The 18,066-nt window shown below is 42.1% G+C and overlaps 1 protein-coding gene across 3 annotated transcripts in view; it reads right to left on the bottom strand.

Moving 5' to 3' along the window:
- Nucleotides 221-18,066, bottom strand: part of ZFYVE28 (zinc finger FYVE-type containing 28) — a 144,416-nt gene continuing 126,570 nt past the window's right edge. For all 3 annotated transcript variants that reach the window (XM_021394859.1, XM_021394860.1, XM_021394861.1), the window contains 5 exons: nucleotides 17,274-17,428; nucleotides 15,381-15,497; nucleotides 14,096-14,200; nucleotides 2,681-2,784; nucleotides 221-2,497 (listed from right to left, as the gene is read on the bottom strand). In XM_021394859.1, the coding sequence (XP_021250534.1) occupies nucleotides 2,366-2,497; nucleotides 2,681-2,784; nucleotides 14,096-14,200; nucleotides 15,381-15,497; nucleotides 17,274-17,428 (613 nt within the window). In that variant the 3' untranslated portion in view covers nucleotides 221-2,365. The remainder of the gene's footprint in view (nucleotides 2,498-2,680; nucleotides 2,785-14,095; nucleotides 14,201-15,380; nucleotides 15,498-17,273; nucleotides 17,429-18,066) is intronic.

Here is an 18,066-nt window from a genome sequence, read left to right as displayed (position 1 = left end):
CTATGGGAAAAGAAAAGAATCCCAAACCCACCGCAGTTCCATTGGGCAGGTGGACAGGCTGGCGCTGGCACGCCGCCCCTCCGCAGCAGCTCCTTTCCTTCACAGTATTTGCAAAGTGGGCAAAGTGAGAAATAATTAAGGGCAGTTTCCTCGACAGTCTGGCAGCTGTCACTGCACGCCAACAGACCCAGAAATGAAAGAGCAATCCAGCACAGGGAAGTAGAAAGTCCTGACATTTTAATTATCTGAAGAGATTACAAGATGAAAGTCTTCCTTGAGGCAAATGTATATTAGTATTGATATAGTCATTGTGCTTTTCAGTAAGAGAAATAGGAGTCTGTATTTACATAAGAAACTATAGTGTCTGAGATCTTTAAATATCATATTTATGGAAATGATTCTGAATTACAGCATTTACAAAATAAAAACAAGCTCAAATAAATATTCAGTCCATTAAATAAGATTTTTTTTTTCTCACAGAAGCAACTTTTTGTGCATATTTATTACACAACTGAAGTTTTTGTATTTTTATCCTATAAAAGAAGCATTAAATTTGTTGTTTTTTTTTCTTTCTAAAAATAAAACTGCAATAATCATTGCAATGTGAAGCCTGAGATTTAAGCCTGAATAAGTACCATTGCTTGCACCACGCGCCCGCCCACCCCGTGCTGCTCCAGCCCTGCTGAGCGCTGACACTCCCGCTCGAGGATTCCATCGGAGGAATTTCAGGGGAAAAAAAACATGAAAAAGATAAATAAGGTGAGGATAACACGTTACAGCCGGCGTTGGCTACAAGCAGCATCGTACAGCTTGTGCGCGACACATCAGCGAGGTGAAGCTGCTCCACCTGGTTCAAAATGACAGCAGTGCCCAACCGTTACACCTTGCTAGGGCTCATTAACGCTTAACGTAAAACCACACAACAAAGGGAATGTCCTCAAGAGTAAATAAAACAAAAGCAAATCACACCGGCCAGTTTTGCTTTGTCACTTGGAATGATGAGTTGTTGAGCACGACACCGCAAACAACTGCCTCATCTCTTTCTTGAAGTTATCGGTTTGAAACACACCGTGTAACACTGCACGTCAGGAAAGGGGATAAGCAAAGAGCTCTTGATCTCCCTTCCTCCATAAGCACAGCACACAGAGCCTCGCGTTTCATGTGGCTAACTCAAAGCTCGTCCAGACGGCTTTGAAACCTCAGTGCTCAGGGAGCTCTCACCGTAATAGTTTGTGCAAGATCATAGCAGGAATCCACGTGAATCTTACTTCTTTCCTCTCCAAGTGGAACTAGGAATGAATCCCTGGTGTTTCAAACAAATAAAAACATCTTCCAGTTTGTTAGCACGAGTGAAGTAGCAGTATGCAGTATTTTACATGGTTACTCTGCCAGATGCGGACAACACAAACCCTTCTCCGGCTGACCACTGTAGGACCTTTCCAATACATCACTGCATGTTTGCCTTTTAAAAATCATTTTAAAAACTTGCATGGGATAAATCATTTGTCACAATACTGAATTCCGCTGCTAAGCTCTTCCAGAAGTATGTATTTCAATATTAATTCATGCATTTGGTAAGTTTGTTTTGTTAAGTTTTAGGTGCTGATACAGAAAGCAAAGCTCTGTCTTTTAATTCTGTTACCAGGATTTAGCATAAATGTTTCTGATAATAAACAATTCCAAAGTCTCAAAATATGGAACCAGGAGTTATAAATCTTAATTTTTTAAAAGACAACTTGGAGTTATTACTCTGCTCAGTAAGTGAAAAGCAACGGAAACGTACTGCCTCAGGACCTCCAGTGTGAATCCTATGCGATTTGAAGAAAGTTTTGCTTTTAGAAATACTGAAGATGGATACAAAGTATTTTGCTTTAATGAATGCTGTCATAGGTAGCAAAACCCCTGGTGCTGGGAAAGTTAAACCGCAATGGGAGGGAGAGGGCTGATGCCACAGCCATGCTGGAGTTAGCGAGCACATTCTGTGTCCAAGCTCTGGGGCTGCTCTGCTGTGAGGAACTAGTTAACCACCTGCTCTTTGCTTAGCATGACAGATAAGCAGCAACGCTTGTTCGGTTCTCTGAGCCCTATTTCTTTCCACACAGTGCATTTGTTCTGCATATGGCATCGTAACATTAATGTTATAAATTTATGGAAGACTGTACTGCAGCCTTAGAGCTACAGACGCTTCATCCTTCCCTTTAGCAGCTTAGTAAAATGCAGTAAAAACTGTCTGTACAAAATTTATAACAACGGATGTCAAAGCTTACACACCCTCACCGGGTCCCTCTTTCACGTTAATTCTTGGCTTAGGTCAAACGTATCGGTCCGTGTCAGACTCCAGTGGACACAGCACTACTTTAATACATCAGATACCGGCTTTGTCACTATAGAAAGGAGTGACATGGAACATGTAACAGTGAGTGCAAACGCGGACAGGCTTCATCTGACCATAACGAGGTAATGGCGCAGAGTGGGAGGAACAGCGGGAACAGAAGATCTGGAAAACAAGAGGAGATTGCACTTGAGTTCCTTGGAGAACGGAGTGGGAAAACTTCACCCACACACCGCAGTCACCCCACGTAGCCGAACAGCCAACAAATGCAAACACTCATCACTTGAAATCCTTGGGCAAGAGCACGTGGCTCTCAGTAGTTTTCCCCGCGTCTGACCGAGTCATTACCTTGCCACAGCTCCTGCAGTGGTGCTTCCTGCGGATGACCGTGAACGGAGCCTTGCAGGCAGTGCAGTAGCTGCAGACTTCATCTGGAACCCAGTCAGGAGGATCTGTCAAAGCACAGCAACAAAAGGGGAGATAAATCAAAAGGGAATAGCACCAAACACGCAACTGCCGGCTCCTCCAGGGAGCAGGGAGGATAAAAACATAAAGACAGCTGCTTTCATCTAGGTCTCTCCAGGCACTGTGCAAGCAAGCAGGTGGGTAAGCTGAGGAGTCAGGGAGAGGTGCCCCAAGGCGGTCACCTCCGGACGAGCAAAGCATGCTGAGGGCTGTGACCATCCCCAGCCCCTTCAGTCACTCCGTCGGGAAAGCCAGTTGCTCTTCCTACAATTAGGCAAGCAGACGATCAGTTCAGAGCCCAGTTACTCGCTGGTAAATTATCAGGACTCTTTCTGGCTATCTGCCTTACCGGCAATGAAGCAAATACTGAAAATCACAAATACAAGACTCACCAGAAAAAGAACTCGACCATTATGCCTAATAGCATGTCTCGATTGTTTATTTTTCCTGCGAGCTCTATAACCTCTCATAGCAGCCAAGCAGTGAAATGATTTGTTTTTGGCAAAGCAGAAAGTATTGGGCTCACTTCTGTTGAGCTGTTTTTGCCAGTGACAGGTTGATGTGACCTCTGGGAGACTAAAATTATGAGTGTAGAAATGATGGAGCCGATTGCTTAATTAGGTTGATAAAAGTCTAATCAAGGGCAAGCCAAGTTGCATCCAGAAGGAACCCATGGGCACAGTGGAACACAAACTGCTGGGCATATTTACCCATATGGAACTTCCCTCCAAGGATTATTTACAGTATGCGGCCCATGCGATTGCTGATTTGTAAACCTGACAAGCAAAATCCCTGCCTCAAGGAGCACATTATCAAACAACAAAATATATGGTGTGCTTAATGCAGAGATCAAGTGGACAGCGGCTACAGGCAGAAGGAAGATAATTTCATGAAAATCCAGCTCATTCCACTATATTCAATGGCCAAATATAACTGACCAGTCTTCCTTTGTTTGTCATACAGCAACACGTGTCAAATTAAACAGATAAAGAATAAACAATTCAATGAAGAAAATGTTCAAAAAGCAGACAAAAAAATCTGAACAGAACTTCAAATCCTGAAGGATTTTGAGGACTGCACATAACAGCTTTCATTTAATCCCTGGGAACACCAGAACAGTTCACCAGTAAGTGTTCTGTGGGGAAGCAAGGCCACAAAATCCCATTTAAAAGCCATGCTTCCCATGGCAGCAGGGAGGGGCAGGACTGCCAGCTTAAGTCAAAGCAGTGACGTCAGCGAAACCAAAGGATTTCCCTCTCCTCTCTGCAGCTTCCCCACATACTGCACATAGCTCATTCGGTGAAACTCACCCCTAAAATCAGTCTGTGATGCCAACTCTGAGAACTTCCTATCGCTTCCATCAGAAAAGCCACAAAAACCAGATCCTTTTTGAATAGGTTGCAGCAGGGCAGTATGAGTTGAAGCTTCTGCAGCATCCTGTCCCATAATCCCCCCTTTCCCCAGATCATGATTAGTCCAGACATTAAAAGCTAACATAACTCGGGCTCATCAGCAGAAAGCAGCTTTCCTATCAGCAGGAGATGACCATTTGGGTTTGGGGTTGCTCACTTTGTTCTGTTGTTGCCTTTGATATGCACCGGTGAAAAAGCTGTTTGAAAGTAACCTTATATGGATTCAGTTATCCCCAGTGCTACATAAAAAGGAAAATCACCAAAAAAGACATATCAGAAACAGAAGTGTTTTGGTAAATAGTGACCTTATAAACTCATAGTAGTCACATAATCCATAGTTACACAATTACTTGACTGTCAGATGAATTCATCAGAAAACTTTGTTTTAATGACTGCAAAATAGAAAATATCAAATACACAAAATCACACGTCACTGGCATTCAGCATACAGAAAAATATAACCCTCCCTACAGCAAATTCTCCCAGACTAGGAGAATACCTTTTACTTTCAAGTTGGCGTCAGTTCGGCCAACTCACCACTCCAGAATGGATGCACCAACAGAAAAGTCCAAGGACACATTGTCATAGCATGAGTTGGGTTGGAAGGAGCCTTAAAGCCCAGCCAGTCCCAACCCCTGCCATGGGCTGGGTGCCCCACCAGCTCAGGCTGCCCAGGGCCCATCCAACCCATCCTTGAACAACTCCAGGGATGGGGCATCTGCAGCTCTCTGGGCAGCCTGAGACAACTGTCCCCAGACAGGCACTCAGCACACTAAGGCACTTATGGCCATGCAACTAGCACTGTGCCCCTTTGCTTCTGGGCTCCAGTGCCCTCCTAACTCCCAGATTCCTTGCACCAAAGTCAGCCGCACTGCAGCACACCCCGAATAGTAACACTTTGTTACGTAAGGGCGTTTAACATTCATGCGTTGTCTGCTTTCGGTTACCATTCTGTGTGGGGAGAAATCAGCAGAGAAATGCCTCACCCAGATCATACACTGGTGCCATGGTGAAATAAGAACCTCTGGGGCCATTAGCCCGTGCTTTTGCTTCCATATGTGACTTCCATTCATTCAATGTAAAGAAAAACTCCTTATGATGGATAGAGGCAGAAGCTTCATTTTGAGGTTCTGCTCTTGCTCAAGAACGAAGCCCAGCCCGGACCTTGCGGCATCTGCAGGAAGATGAGGCTGGGAAAGATCACACAAGCCTCAGTGGTGATGGGATCTGCACCTCTAGGTCCTGTCTCAAGCTTTATCTCACTCAACCTTGGGAGCAGCCTTCTGACTTACATACATTAAGGACTGAGTCATCAGGCTTTTTATAGTACAGGTTTTGGAAATATTCTCAGAAGAGCAGTCTCACGAGGGTATGGAGCTTCAGTGTGAGTAGCTTAAACCTCCGGCATTATCTCGCAGACAGGCTGGGAGCAGAGCAGCAGCGCTGCACCCAAAGGCTTTTCCCATTACGGTCCTTCTTCGGGCTCTGCTGCTCTGCACGCAGCAGCAGATGGAAGCATCCAGTCTCGGAAGCCCTGCCTGCCTGTGCTTCTGGGACTTGCAGCAGGCGTGGAGGAAAGGTTCGCTCGTGGGCTAATTGGCCCTCTGCTTTATCAGGCAATAAGAGCTAAGAAATCAGTTGGGAAACAGCTGAAGACCACGGCAGATACATCAAAGAGGAGGAGGAAGGGAGGGAAGGGATTAACAAGACAGAGTACAGAAATGAAATGTAGAAGAAAACATGAAAAGCATGTACGGGAAAAAGGCAGAGAAAAGAAGTGAAATGAGTGTTTTAATGAAGAAGAGTAAGTTTAGAGAAAGGAAAAAAAAGGCTCAAGATGAAATTAAATGGTGTGAAAACTAAAAAAGACACTTAAAGAAAAACAGCATTTCTAACTCCAAACTATTCACAAGTCTTTCATTATGAAAGCCAAAGTGAGAAACTTTATAGTCTTTTGTTTCATTTTATACTATAGCTTTTAGAATTCACCTTTACACATCTCTGCAACCTCAACAGCTAAAAAAGTTCATTATATGCTACAGAAGTTAAAATCTCACACAAATCCAAAATAGTGGAACTTTAAGAAGAAAAACACAATCATGATAAAATTCAGATGCTAGAAACAATGTCAAAAAGCACATGTGAATTTATTTTGCTTAAGTGCCCGCTACAAAACTGCTGCAACCCTATGTAAGCTGACAGAAAGAAGGGTAACATCTCTGTGCCTCAAAGCAGGCTAAGAGAGCCTGCACCTGGATCCATCAGCAGTACTGACTGAAGCAGCATCAGGATGCACTGCAGTGTACACCTCAGTGAGAGCACAGTCCTGCTGGGACAAGCATTTGGCACCAGCAACCCTGAAGACTGAAAGATCAGAATTGAAAACTGAACCTGACTCCCTATGAGCATATACTATCCAAATCCAAGTTCTGACACCACAGAGCCACAGCTCTGAAATAACTCTGAGCTCTTACAGAAAGCAAAGTGCACTGTGCGCTGAGACAAGAGACTGGGTGAGGTGGTGAAAAAATATCCCCAAAGGTGTTGGAGCCTGCAAATTGCCTTTATCCAGCAAACCTGCAGTCTGAAAGAAAACAAACACATTAGAAAGCAAGTGCACCCTGACTCCCTGCTGAGCCCTAAGCTCACTGCAGTGCCAGCTTTACAGCAGACAGCTCAGCGGATCCCACATCTTCCAAATATCCCTTTATGCAGAACTACATCTGGAAGTTCCTCCTGGATCAATGCATAATAGACTTTAGAGCACGTCATGCGTAACCCTGAGTACACGTTTACCAACCAACCTTAGGAGGGCTGCTCCTGCAGCCCGTGGAAGTTGCACCTCTGCAGCCATCAGCGTGCATTATCCTCACAGCTGCAAAAAAGGTCAGGCTGCCTTGCTGCAGTTCTCTTGATGAACGCAGGAATCGTGGAGCACAGTAAATTCAGTTTTAAGTACAGAAAGCAGAGAACTAGGGTGACGTGACTTCACCTCTCACTTCAACTAACACAGTGAAAGGAACCTTTTTGTCCCTTATGACATTTAATTTTCTGCATGTCATTCTGGGTAGACTCCAACTTTTATGTAAGATTCCTTGGAGGCAATCGTACCACAGTAATCTTTTCCCTTGCTCAGTAGATTCAGTGTTGATTACAGCTGGCTTGAAATTTTTCAATTAAAATAATTTTCTGCTTCAAGAATATTATTTGATGAAAATCGGGGCGGGGGGAGGTGAGAGAGAAAACAGAGGTACAGACTGATTAGCTTCGAGGGCCGCTTTGTCAAACCGTTTCCTTAGGATGGAACCTCAAAAACACAAACCTAGGGAGCTGGGGTCAAAGCTTGGCACTTTGGCCCTACAGAGCTCTACCTGATAGAACGCAATCCTGACAAAGACATCCTGTATCTGCTCTGGACAGGTGTGAGATCAGCAGCTCATTCCATGGGCTGACTAACCGTTACTAGGAATCCTTCGTAATGGCTACCGATAACCAGAACAGCCATCTCCTGGATTTCTCCCAGAGAATTCTGTTCTCCCTTTGCCCTCCTCCCCTCTTTTTCCTTTTTTCTTCTTTTAATCTAGTCTTCCCTTCAGAACATAGAATAAAACATACTCTGAAGCCTCAAAATCGTGATTTAAAAATTACATATTATAATAAAACACGTTTAGAGTCTGAGTATTTCTCTAATGACATTCTTGATGTAGGTTCTAAAAACTAGAATGAAGTTGACACTGTAGATCTACATACCACGTGCCAGCAGAACACTAAAAATGTGTATTTTGAGGGCAAAGAAAATTCAAACCCAATCAAAATCTCAGTTATGTCACTGCGGAGACAAATAAGCTGGTACTGTACAGTAGTTATGGGGCGTTACCTCCTCTGCATAAAGTCTCAAGTTCCACACTGTGCTGACAGAGAGAGATCGTATTCGAAAAGATAAGAGACCATGGGCGAGATTTTAAAACAGAAGTCACACTGAATTACTGCAATGCTACCTCAACACTGTACAATTGGAAATCTCGTCATGTTGCACGCATAATTGAGCGTGCTCAGCTGATTATAAAACAGTGCCTCATTTTGGAAAACTTTACGCTAAATTCTTCTCTTGTGCAATGGAAGTAGAGCTGCTAAAAAAGGAAAAAGTGAGAAGTTGTATGGACAGAACTTGTTTGGCCACTGAACTGTGCAACAATTTAACTTCTTTCATTTAGCAAGTGTTCCTGGTCATCATTATAAATAATAGTGTAGCCACAGGCAGGCAGAGGACAAAAGAAAAATGGAAGCATTCAGCTAGGGTTGACAGCTAATTCTGGACTGATGGTGATTAGATTCTGCACACACAGTAGCATGGGCAGGTTTTCTTGACTCTGTGACTTCATATGGCAACATGAACAAGAGCTCGAGCTTTGGGACCATAAATTACTGAATTGTGCTAGTGCTGCTGGTTGGAGAGCAGCAAGGAGCTGCGAGTAGACAGAAGTGGGTGGGCTGGAACATTATGAGATGGGAAGGGATCAAGGAGTAAGACCGTGCTGTTGTGCAGCAAACAGATGCTAACACCATTTGGCACAAACAGTTATTTGTACTGGCAGGCAAAGCAAATGGATTGTGGCTGGAGTTACAAGCAGGTGGCAGCGAGCAGGGCAGTTCTGTATAAACAGGAGAAGAACAGGGAGTGAAAATGAATGTATGGCTGCAGAGAGCAGTGGGATGCTACAATAAATATTTTCCTGGAGAACAAACAGCTTCGTAATGCTTTCTGGTTTTCCCTGAGAAAGCCTTCTGATTTCCAAATGTCTCATGCTTATTCCTAGAGCAGGAACATAACCTGCTTTTTTAGCTTGCCTGTAACTTCACGACATTGACACATTAAAATATTCACCTTTCTTCAGTCCCAACTGTAGCAAGCAGGGACTTATTGTTCATCACATTTACAAACTGATAAATAAGGGAATACACACAAATCCTTATCAAAACAAAGAAGACAATTACTGTGTATATATGGGAAACTGTAGGCAAATACAAAGTAAATTTTGTGTTGGGACTGGAATCAAGATCCCAGACACACAAATTGCATAAAGATATCAAATTTCTATGTTTCAAATGAAGTCTCTGGGAGCAGCATAGCCCTGACCTAGTTGGGATACGCTTAAAGTAGGTTAACTGAAAAGTAATTTTCTTCTATCTTCAAATACAAATGTTTGCTTTAATTCCTATGTGACCCACGTTGCCCACTCCCAGTCCCAAATGCCTTGGCCACTTTATTATCTGACTGGCTGGATCCACGCCAGAGCATGGGAACTTCCCAATAATCTTCTCCCTGTGCCGGCTGCGAGGTCACCACTGGCACAGGGATAAAGGCAGTACCACAAAAGGCCCCAGGACACACAGCCCTTCTGTTATCACTTCAGAGCAAGCACCCTGGCGTCCTTTCTCCTAGCAAGGAACTCAACCTGATTGTTTCTGAGCAGCTGCCGCTACCATTTGCTCTGCATTTGTACACCAAACTTTGTACCCACTGGCCACCTTCTCCCTCATATGATCAGGGCATATTTTATTATGTTAAAAACTCATTTATGGAATATTGTATAAATTCATCTTATATTCTAGGAAAGTATAAATGCATTTGCTTTGCATTCTCTCTCTTCAAAAAAATAGACTGCTTTTTACAACTATAAATTATAAATAAATATGCTTCCTCAAAAAAAAAAAAAAAAAAAAAAAAAACCCTAGAGCATTAGGAAAGCAAAGATGAACATATACACCACAGGCTCATCTGGACTTTTGAAAACGAAAATGCTTTTGTTTTGGGATGCCAATTAATCTGTAGTATATTGTATTTCAACCTTCAGGAGGTCACAGGATCCAATTCTTATACCCTTGCCAATGTCAGTTGGCTCATAATAAGCATTCATATTTGTTTTATGACCCAGACCAGCTGGTGGGTTTTATATAGAGTAAGAATGAGAAATCTGACAAAAACAAGTGATTCATCTTTATAATCTGAGTAGAGGATGGAACCTTCAGGAAAGTCTTAATTCATTTTTTTGTTTGTTTGGGTTGCTAGGCTTGGTTGTTGTTTATTTTCAATTAGCATTGATCAAATGCAATCTTAAGCATTTGTGGTAAGAGAGTTTTATTTGGTAGTTGGAAAGAGCTTTCCTGGCAGGTAGCTTGCTGGACTTTCTCAATTTGACCCATGCTTGTTTTCTGCCATGATGCTAGAAGGGAGGAGCTTACCTGTGTGCTCATCTGCTTTAAATTGCTTCACTTTCTGTTGAAATCATTAAGAGTGAACAGAAGTGTAGAAATTATGTAGAAAAATGGATGTAATTAATTTTGGTGCAATGATGTCAATAGATTGGTGCAACAGCTGCCCTGTATTCCTGTTCCTGGCCTGTGGCCTAGCTTTAGCCTGAAGGATGCACCCATCAGGCTTGCTGCAACAAATGAGGAACACTGTTAATGCAGCAAAGGTTGTCCCAAACACCAGATAACTTCCTATGCATTCAAATATCACTCAGCACAATGTCAGGAGCTATTGCTGTCACAGTGACCTGCAACAATTATATAGGTGGGGAGGTGTTAGAAGGTGGGGAGGAAAGCACATATCTGCTGAGGTTAAAACACTGCTCCAATTATCCACCTCAAGCAGGATGCCTTAAAGACAGCAAAGATTGTATCCCAGTAGCTATCACTAAGTATCTAAGTGATAGGTAGTAGATACAAGTCTGCAGAGCTTTGCCAACAATGACACCTTGTGACCTGTGCCTGAAAGGACAGAAGTCTGGAATGTACTGGAGAGGGGACAAGATGGACATTTCTACAGTTTCCACGAATGCAACAAAACAATCCACTTCAGATGCTCCTTTTTGTAGATCTTGATTCATTCCAGTTTGGAAGTCAGAGCCCATCTCCATGGTCTCCTGCACCCTCTGTCATCATGTGACACCCCCCAGTGTAAGAAGGATCTGGTCATACTGGAAATAGTCCAGTGAGGGGTCACCAAGATGATGAAGGGACTGGTGCACCTCTCCTTATGAGAAGAGGCTGAGAGAGCTGGGGCTGCTCAGCCTGGAGAAGAGGAGGCTCAGGGGGAATCTTGCCACTGTCCACAAGTACCTCAAGGGAGGCTGCAAAAAAGACAGAGCCAGGCTCTTGTCAGTTGTGCCCTGTGCCAGGAAAGGAGGCAAGGAGCACAAGCTGAAACACAGGAGGTTCCATCAAAACCTCAGGAAACTTTCATTATGTGAGTGATTAAGCTGAAGCACAGGGACTCAAAGACGTTACAGGTTCTCTTCCTTGGGGATCTCCAAAAGCTGCCTGGACGTGGGCCTGGGCGCTCTGCTCAGGGTGGCCCTCCTGGAGCAGGGGTGGGACCAGAGGGACCCTGAGGTCCCTGCCAAACTCTATCGTTCTGTAATTCTGTAATTGTGATATGCGCCTCTTTCTGACACAGAAGTTCTGCCCATTAGCCAGTGTGAAAGCTAAATAACAAAGCAGACTGAAGAAGTTAGTTTACTCAGTCAGAGTAGCTGTACTGGTTTGTACAAGCAGCTATTTATAGCATAAGCATTTACACACCAGCCAAGTAAGACTCCCAGACAATGTTGCAAGGATGTAGATTCAGACATGCCCAAGCCTTCCTAGTGAACAAGGACAGGTACCAAAAGCAGAGTAACTGCAGGAGCACAGATCCCACTCAAGAAAGGTGCCAATGTGGCAAAACATGGTGCCAAGAAGCCAAGTTGATTTTGGGATCCAAATTTACTTATTCAAAAGGGACTTGGATTATCCCACAAGGCTGTGTTTTGTCCCACAAACATACACGAAACACATGCTATTTCCAAAGAAAGTTGCTGGCAGTGATCTGTTCTGCTGTGGTTATCTTCATATGCTACTGAATCTACAGTTTGGGTTTTACCACTCTCTTAAGGCAGGGACACACCTGATTTACACTGCCTGGGCGCTGCGGGAGCTATTGGATCTCCCAGTATGTAACTGGGATTACTGGGATCACCAAAGATTCCCACTTACCACACTCCAAGACAGCCAGTCGTAAGATCACCTAAGCATCAAGACTGTTGTTCTCTGCTCCAATAAAGCGCATATCAGTTCAGAGGCTGTGCTTCTCCATGCACGAAACCTTATAATGATAAGCTAAAAGCCTTAAAAGCTGAATAACATGCCGTGGAAAGGAAGTGAATTTGCTTTGAGGAAATATACATCCACTGTGAGAAGGTTATTCAGCACCCTGCAGTTCAGAAGAAGTTGCTTTCAGTTCTGGAAGTCAAATACACTGACAGCATCAGGCATCGATTCAAAACAAAAGAAAATGAACTGAAATGGTAGGGAAGTGAATCATCTTTTGCAATCTTTTCCACTTCAGCCTGTATATGGTAGATATTTTGCTTAAAGATTTGTTCTTCACTGCGTGTTCTGTCACATATTCAATTACAGCACAATAGAAAAATCAATTAAAATTATTCTGAATAGTTCTTTATCTGCCCCCAAATCATCTTCCTCCAGAAGAGATAATTTTTCTACAGTACATTTTACATAAAGTAGCCCTGCTGTTCTAAATAAATAGATTAGATGTGAAATCCTTTAGCCAGTAGCTTCAGAAGAAGGGTTAGCAAGTTTTATATGAGCACAAAACAACTTATACATACATAGCATTTCTTTCAAACCTAATCTTTACGTTTGTTTTTTTTCCTATGATTTCTGATCTTTATTATAAAAGACATGAACTAACATTTCTTGACTGTTGGTCAACCCCTTCTGCACGCAAGCTGAGATGTACATTGCTTATCACTCACATCATCCTGGATTCAAAAACTGACTGGGAGAACAGTGGTGTACATGGAAAATGGACAACAACAGAACAAAGCACAGCAAAGTTACTGCATACCCAAATTTCAAGGAAGTTCAGATACAATTTCATAGTTTATGGTTGTCAAGAGTTTTTCACCTGACCAGGGACAACACTTCTCCAATAACAGAGCTCCTGGAGCGATGAAATCACCATGCAGCCCTAATGATCAAAGCCAGTTGCTTTCTTGTTTGCTCCATCTCATACATCTATTTATTTTATCTTATTCTTTGATTGCAAGTGCTTTGATTTCTTTCAATCCATTTTTTATACAATGTTTACTATACTAAGGCTGCAGTTCGTAACTGACTCCTAAGCTCTCCTGCAGCTCAGATTCAAAACACAAACAAGAAACTTCTGAGCTCTCTGAATACTTGAATCTTGACTCAAACCTTCAGAGTTATTATGCACTTCCCTTCACTCTTAACCTTACATTCAGTGAGATTTCAGTGCCCTCAGAAGACTCACCAGAACTATCTTTTCCTTATTTTGAAGTAATACGGTACGAAAACAGTAACCATAATATTTTGATCATTTTCCTCAGAGACAGATGTGTATAAAATATGAAAAGTATTTCTACTGGGGAAAAGAAGTAGAACTTCCACATTTAGCAAAGGACATAAGAGCTGCTTTTAGATTTGGCTGCATCCACCTTACAGCAGTACATCTTCTGTCTGAGAGCTGTCACATGTAGTGTCACCTGTTATGTTAAAGTATTTACTATGGAGAACCTTCTTTCGCTAATACAAAGGCAATCACAGTGGATATGACAATTTGTAGCCCACAGAGTTTCATGAGGACATTAGAAAAAAATCTTGAAGACATATATACTCGGTTTATCATCTGACTTTGTCTCTAAACCATGTAATAACAACATTTTATATTCACTTTCCAGAGCCAAACTTAAAAAGAGTTGTTTTGTTTTAGTTTTTGTTTTCCATTTCAATGTGTTTTTTTTTTTTTTTTAATGTCAGTATCGTCTCATTTTAATTCTCAGAAAAAAGAAAGTACCTTCGAAGTCCCCATCTCTGGCTTTAGCTGCAAGTTCTGAGGATGATATACTCTCTTGACATAAAGCACAGTCTTCCAGTGCTGCATTTCTTAAACCCTGATTAACTGTAAAACAAACCAAAAAGTACTTCAATTCACATTTTTCCAACTTGTACTTAAAATACCAAAGATAGGACTTCAAGGATTGGATTACGGTAGAATCTATATGTAACTTATACTTCTTGCTCTTTCTTTACCCGGACACACTTAAAAATCTCCTGAATCCTTCTCTGAATCAACAAGAGCAATTAAAGATGTTGTTATAAGACATACAGTTCTCTTATTTCAGCAGTTTAGCTGCATCTTATATTTCTCAGCTTTCAACTCGCATACTTAGTTTTCTACATAAAATCTCCATTAAAAAAAAAAAAAAAAACCAACCAGAAATCCTCATTGAAACATGGAGACGGGGTTAACAAAAGTTTTCAGTCTTGAGGAAAGGAAGGAAAAAAAGGAGCTCTGATTACCTTTAGATGCTGACAGGTGTAATCACAACAAGGACAATGGTAATTGCAGTATTACTGAGATGGCATGGTTATTTTTAGGTAAATTAGCAGACTTGAATCTTTGAAAAAAGAAATAATCCAAATGGTGATGAAGGAAAAATGAATAGAATAAAAAAAAAAAAGTTGCACTGGCTGATGATCCAGTTCTGGTTCCTTTATCTGAATTATCTAGAATTCAAAAGAGGATATTTTTTCTATTTTGAAGCCAAACTCAGCATTCTGTGATTTATACAAGACAGGCCAGATTCCAGCATCTTACTGAGCATTGTCGTATCTTACAGTCTGCTTTTCTTGCACGGATATTCAAAGTCCAGAAGCAAAAACAAACAGATACCTGTCTTGCTAAAATAAAATGTATCCATTGTGAAATCAAATCAGGAAAAATAAAAATAAAAATTGAATCTGTGAACTCCAAAGCCTGCCTACATCACATTATGACCATATAGGCTAAAAACACTGTTCTGTTACACGTAGGGATATGGGAAAAAAAAAGCAGATATACTCTGAATGCTTTAGTTCCTTGAACATTTGCTTTAACACATCCTCCCAGTACACAGAATTCCAGTGACTTTATCCTGTTTAAAGTCCATTTAATGACTTGTTTTAAACACAGGTAAAATCATTGCACAGTGAGTCTAAAGTTAGCATGGTTTTAAGGAAATCCTTATCAAATAGTTCATATAACCACATGGAGCCACCAGCAGAAATTCACTACAGAGGAACTGTTTTAATCCGGTTACCTTTCTTTTGCTTTTCCTTGTCTTCTGTTTCAGGTTTGGTTGCCATCACTTCAAACAAGGTCTTCAAGATACTTCGCAGATCACTAGCATAGTTTGTCTGCAGCTGGTCAGCAACTCCTGGGAGTTTGAGAAAAAAGAGAAAACATTACTAGACTAGTACAACTCCCGTAAAAAAAAATTTACAATTGTTGATACCAGTAATGGCCTGGTATTTATATCTGAAAGATCACTAGCTCATATCAGTAATAAAAATTGATGATTTAATTAAATCCATTTTCTGCAATGGCCAAGCCATGTTCTGGCTTTTATGTTAGCTGCAATTTGAAATGCCTTGTCTTCCTGACAGACAGGGGAAATTCCTTCTGTGTCAAAATAACACAGCTGTATCTTACTTCTTCTCCTGAAGACATAAGGCATCATAAAGAGAAAGGAAGCAGTACAAAAGCAAATCCATTGCAAGCCCAAAACCATCATTATTTAAATATTTAAATATTTAAACCATCATATCTAAGATGTCTGCATCTCTGCATACACCAGTCTTCATGAGGTAACAGGTTTTTCTAAGACTTAAGATACACAATACAACGTTCTGTCATTTTATCTCTAGACTGTTCTAACATAGAATCATGGAATCACCAAGGTTTGAAAAGACCTCCAAGATCATCCAGTCCAACCGTCTACCTGTCACCAATAGCTATCACTAGACCATGTCCCTCAACACAACGTCTAAACGTTTCTTGAACACCTCCAGGGTCAGTGACTCCACCACCTCACTAGGCAGCCCATTCCAGCGCCTGACCACTCTTTCGGAAAAGCAGTATTTCCTAATGTCCAGTCCAAATCTCCCCTGGCGCAACTCGAGGCCATTCCATCTAGTTCTATCACTAGTTACATGAGAGAAGAGGCTGACTCCCAGCTCACTACAACTTCCCTTCAGGTAGTTACAGAGAGCGACAATCATAGACTCATAGAACCATAGAATGGCCTGGAAGGACCAGGTTCCAAAGGACCTCAAAGATCATCGAGTTTCAGCCCCCCTGCTGAGTGCAGGGTTGCCAACCACTAGAACAGGCTGCCCAGAGCCACGTCCAGCCTGGCCTTGAATACCTCCAGGGATGGGGGCATCCACAACCTCCCTGGGCAACCTGTTCCAGTGCGTCACCACCCTCTGAGTGAAAAAATTCCTTCTAATATCTAACCTAAATCTCCCCTGTCTCGGTTTAAAACCATTCCCCCCTGTCCTATCACTATCCACCCATGTGAACAATCGTTCCCCCTCCTGTTTATATGCTGCCTTCAAATATTGGAAGGCCACAATGAGGTCTCCCTGGAGCCTTCTCTTCTCCAAACTAAATAAGCCCAGTTCCCTCAACCTTTCTTCACAGGAGAAGTGCTCCAGCCCTCTGATCATCTTGGTGGCCCTCCTCTGGACTCGTTCCAAGAGCTCCACGTCTTTCTTGTGCTGGGGCACCCAGGCCTGGATGCAGAACTCCAGACAGGGCCTCACAAGAGCTGAGTAGAGGGGGACAATCACCTCCCTCTCCCTGCTGGCCACTCCTCTTTTAATGCAGCCCAGAACACATTTGGTCTTCCGGGCTGCCAGCGCACACTGCTGGCTCATGCCCAGCTTCTCATCCACCAGGACCCCCAAGTCCTTCTCCGCAGAGCTGCTCTCAAGGAGTTCTTCCCCCAGTTTGTATAAATACCTGGGACTGCCCCAGCCCAAAATAAAATAACGATCCTTCCACAGGTCTCCCCTGAGCCTCCTCTTCTCCAGACTGAACAATCCCAGCTCCCTCAGCCACTCCTCATAAGCATATTTTTATAAATCTTAAATAACAATAATAACAAATAGAGTATTTTTACATTCAGAACAAAAGGATACTCTCATACCTGAGATACAGACAAAAAGGCGGTGAATAAGATCATTACTGCCATGAAATCTTGATCTGATCTTTTCTCGGGTGGCAATTTTAGCAGCCTGCAAAGCAAGCTGGATTTCTTCCTGATCAATGTCATCGGATGAACAAGAACTAGTCATTAAACTGCTGTTGGAGAAAAAAGGCACAAAGAAGAAGAGTAATGTAAGTCCTCACTTGGTTGATCAGGACATTCAGCAAATCCTAAAAGATTTATTACTCAGGCAATACTCCACAGCAAACAAGAACTAATTGCTGTAAATTCTTGCTGAAGGTAATCAACATGCAATCAATCACCATCATGTTTGATTTTCACTCTGTGGTATAGTTGCAGAAAACTTCAAAGCAGAAAATCATTTGTCTGTATTTTATTGCATTTCCCTTAGCTATTTCAAAGTACAGGACGATCTTTCACATTAACTCCCACTAAAAGCTCTGTCCTGAGACCATAAGTCCACCAAAAATGCAAGAGTGGAATGTCAGCCTAAAAATAAGAAGGTCAGTTCTGAAGTCAGATGAGAAATTTATTAATGTTGGAGTTAATTTGAAAAAAGAATTTCTGAATTATGTTACCTCAGAATAGTGAGAATAGAATCCAAATATAACCTTACATAAAAAATGGAATGGGCAATAAAATACAATTTACACAGTAGAGAAAGATCAGTCCCTTTATATACCTAAGTGCAGAAACTGCTGAAATGTCAAATGTCAAGCTATTGCAAGAAAATGGCTCATCAATTCTGAAGAGATTAAAATGTGTCACCAGG

This window comes from Numida meleagris, chromosome 4 (genome assembly GCF_002078875.1).
Source record: "Numida meleagris isolate 19003 breed g44 Domestic line chromosome 4, NumMel1.0, whole genome shotgun sequence".
Classification (NCBI taxonomy): Eukaryota; Metazoa; Chordata; class Aves; order Galliformes; family Numididae; genus Numida; species Numida meleagris.
Note: the sequence above shows the minus strand (reverse complement) of the source record. Positions and strands in the feature narration are given on the sequence as shown.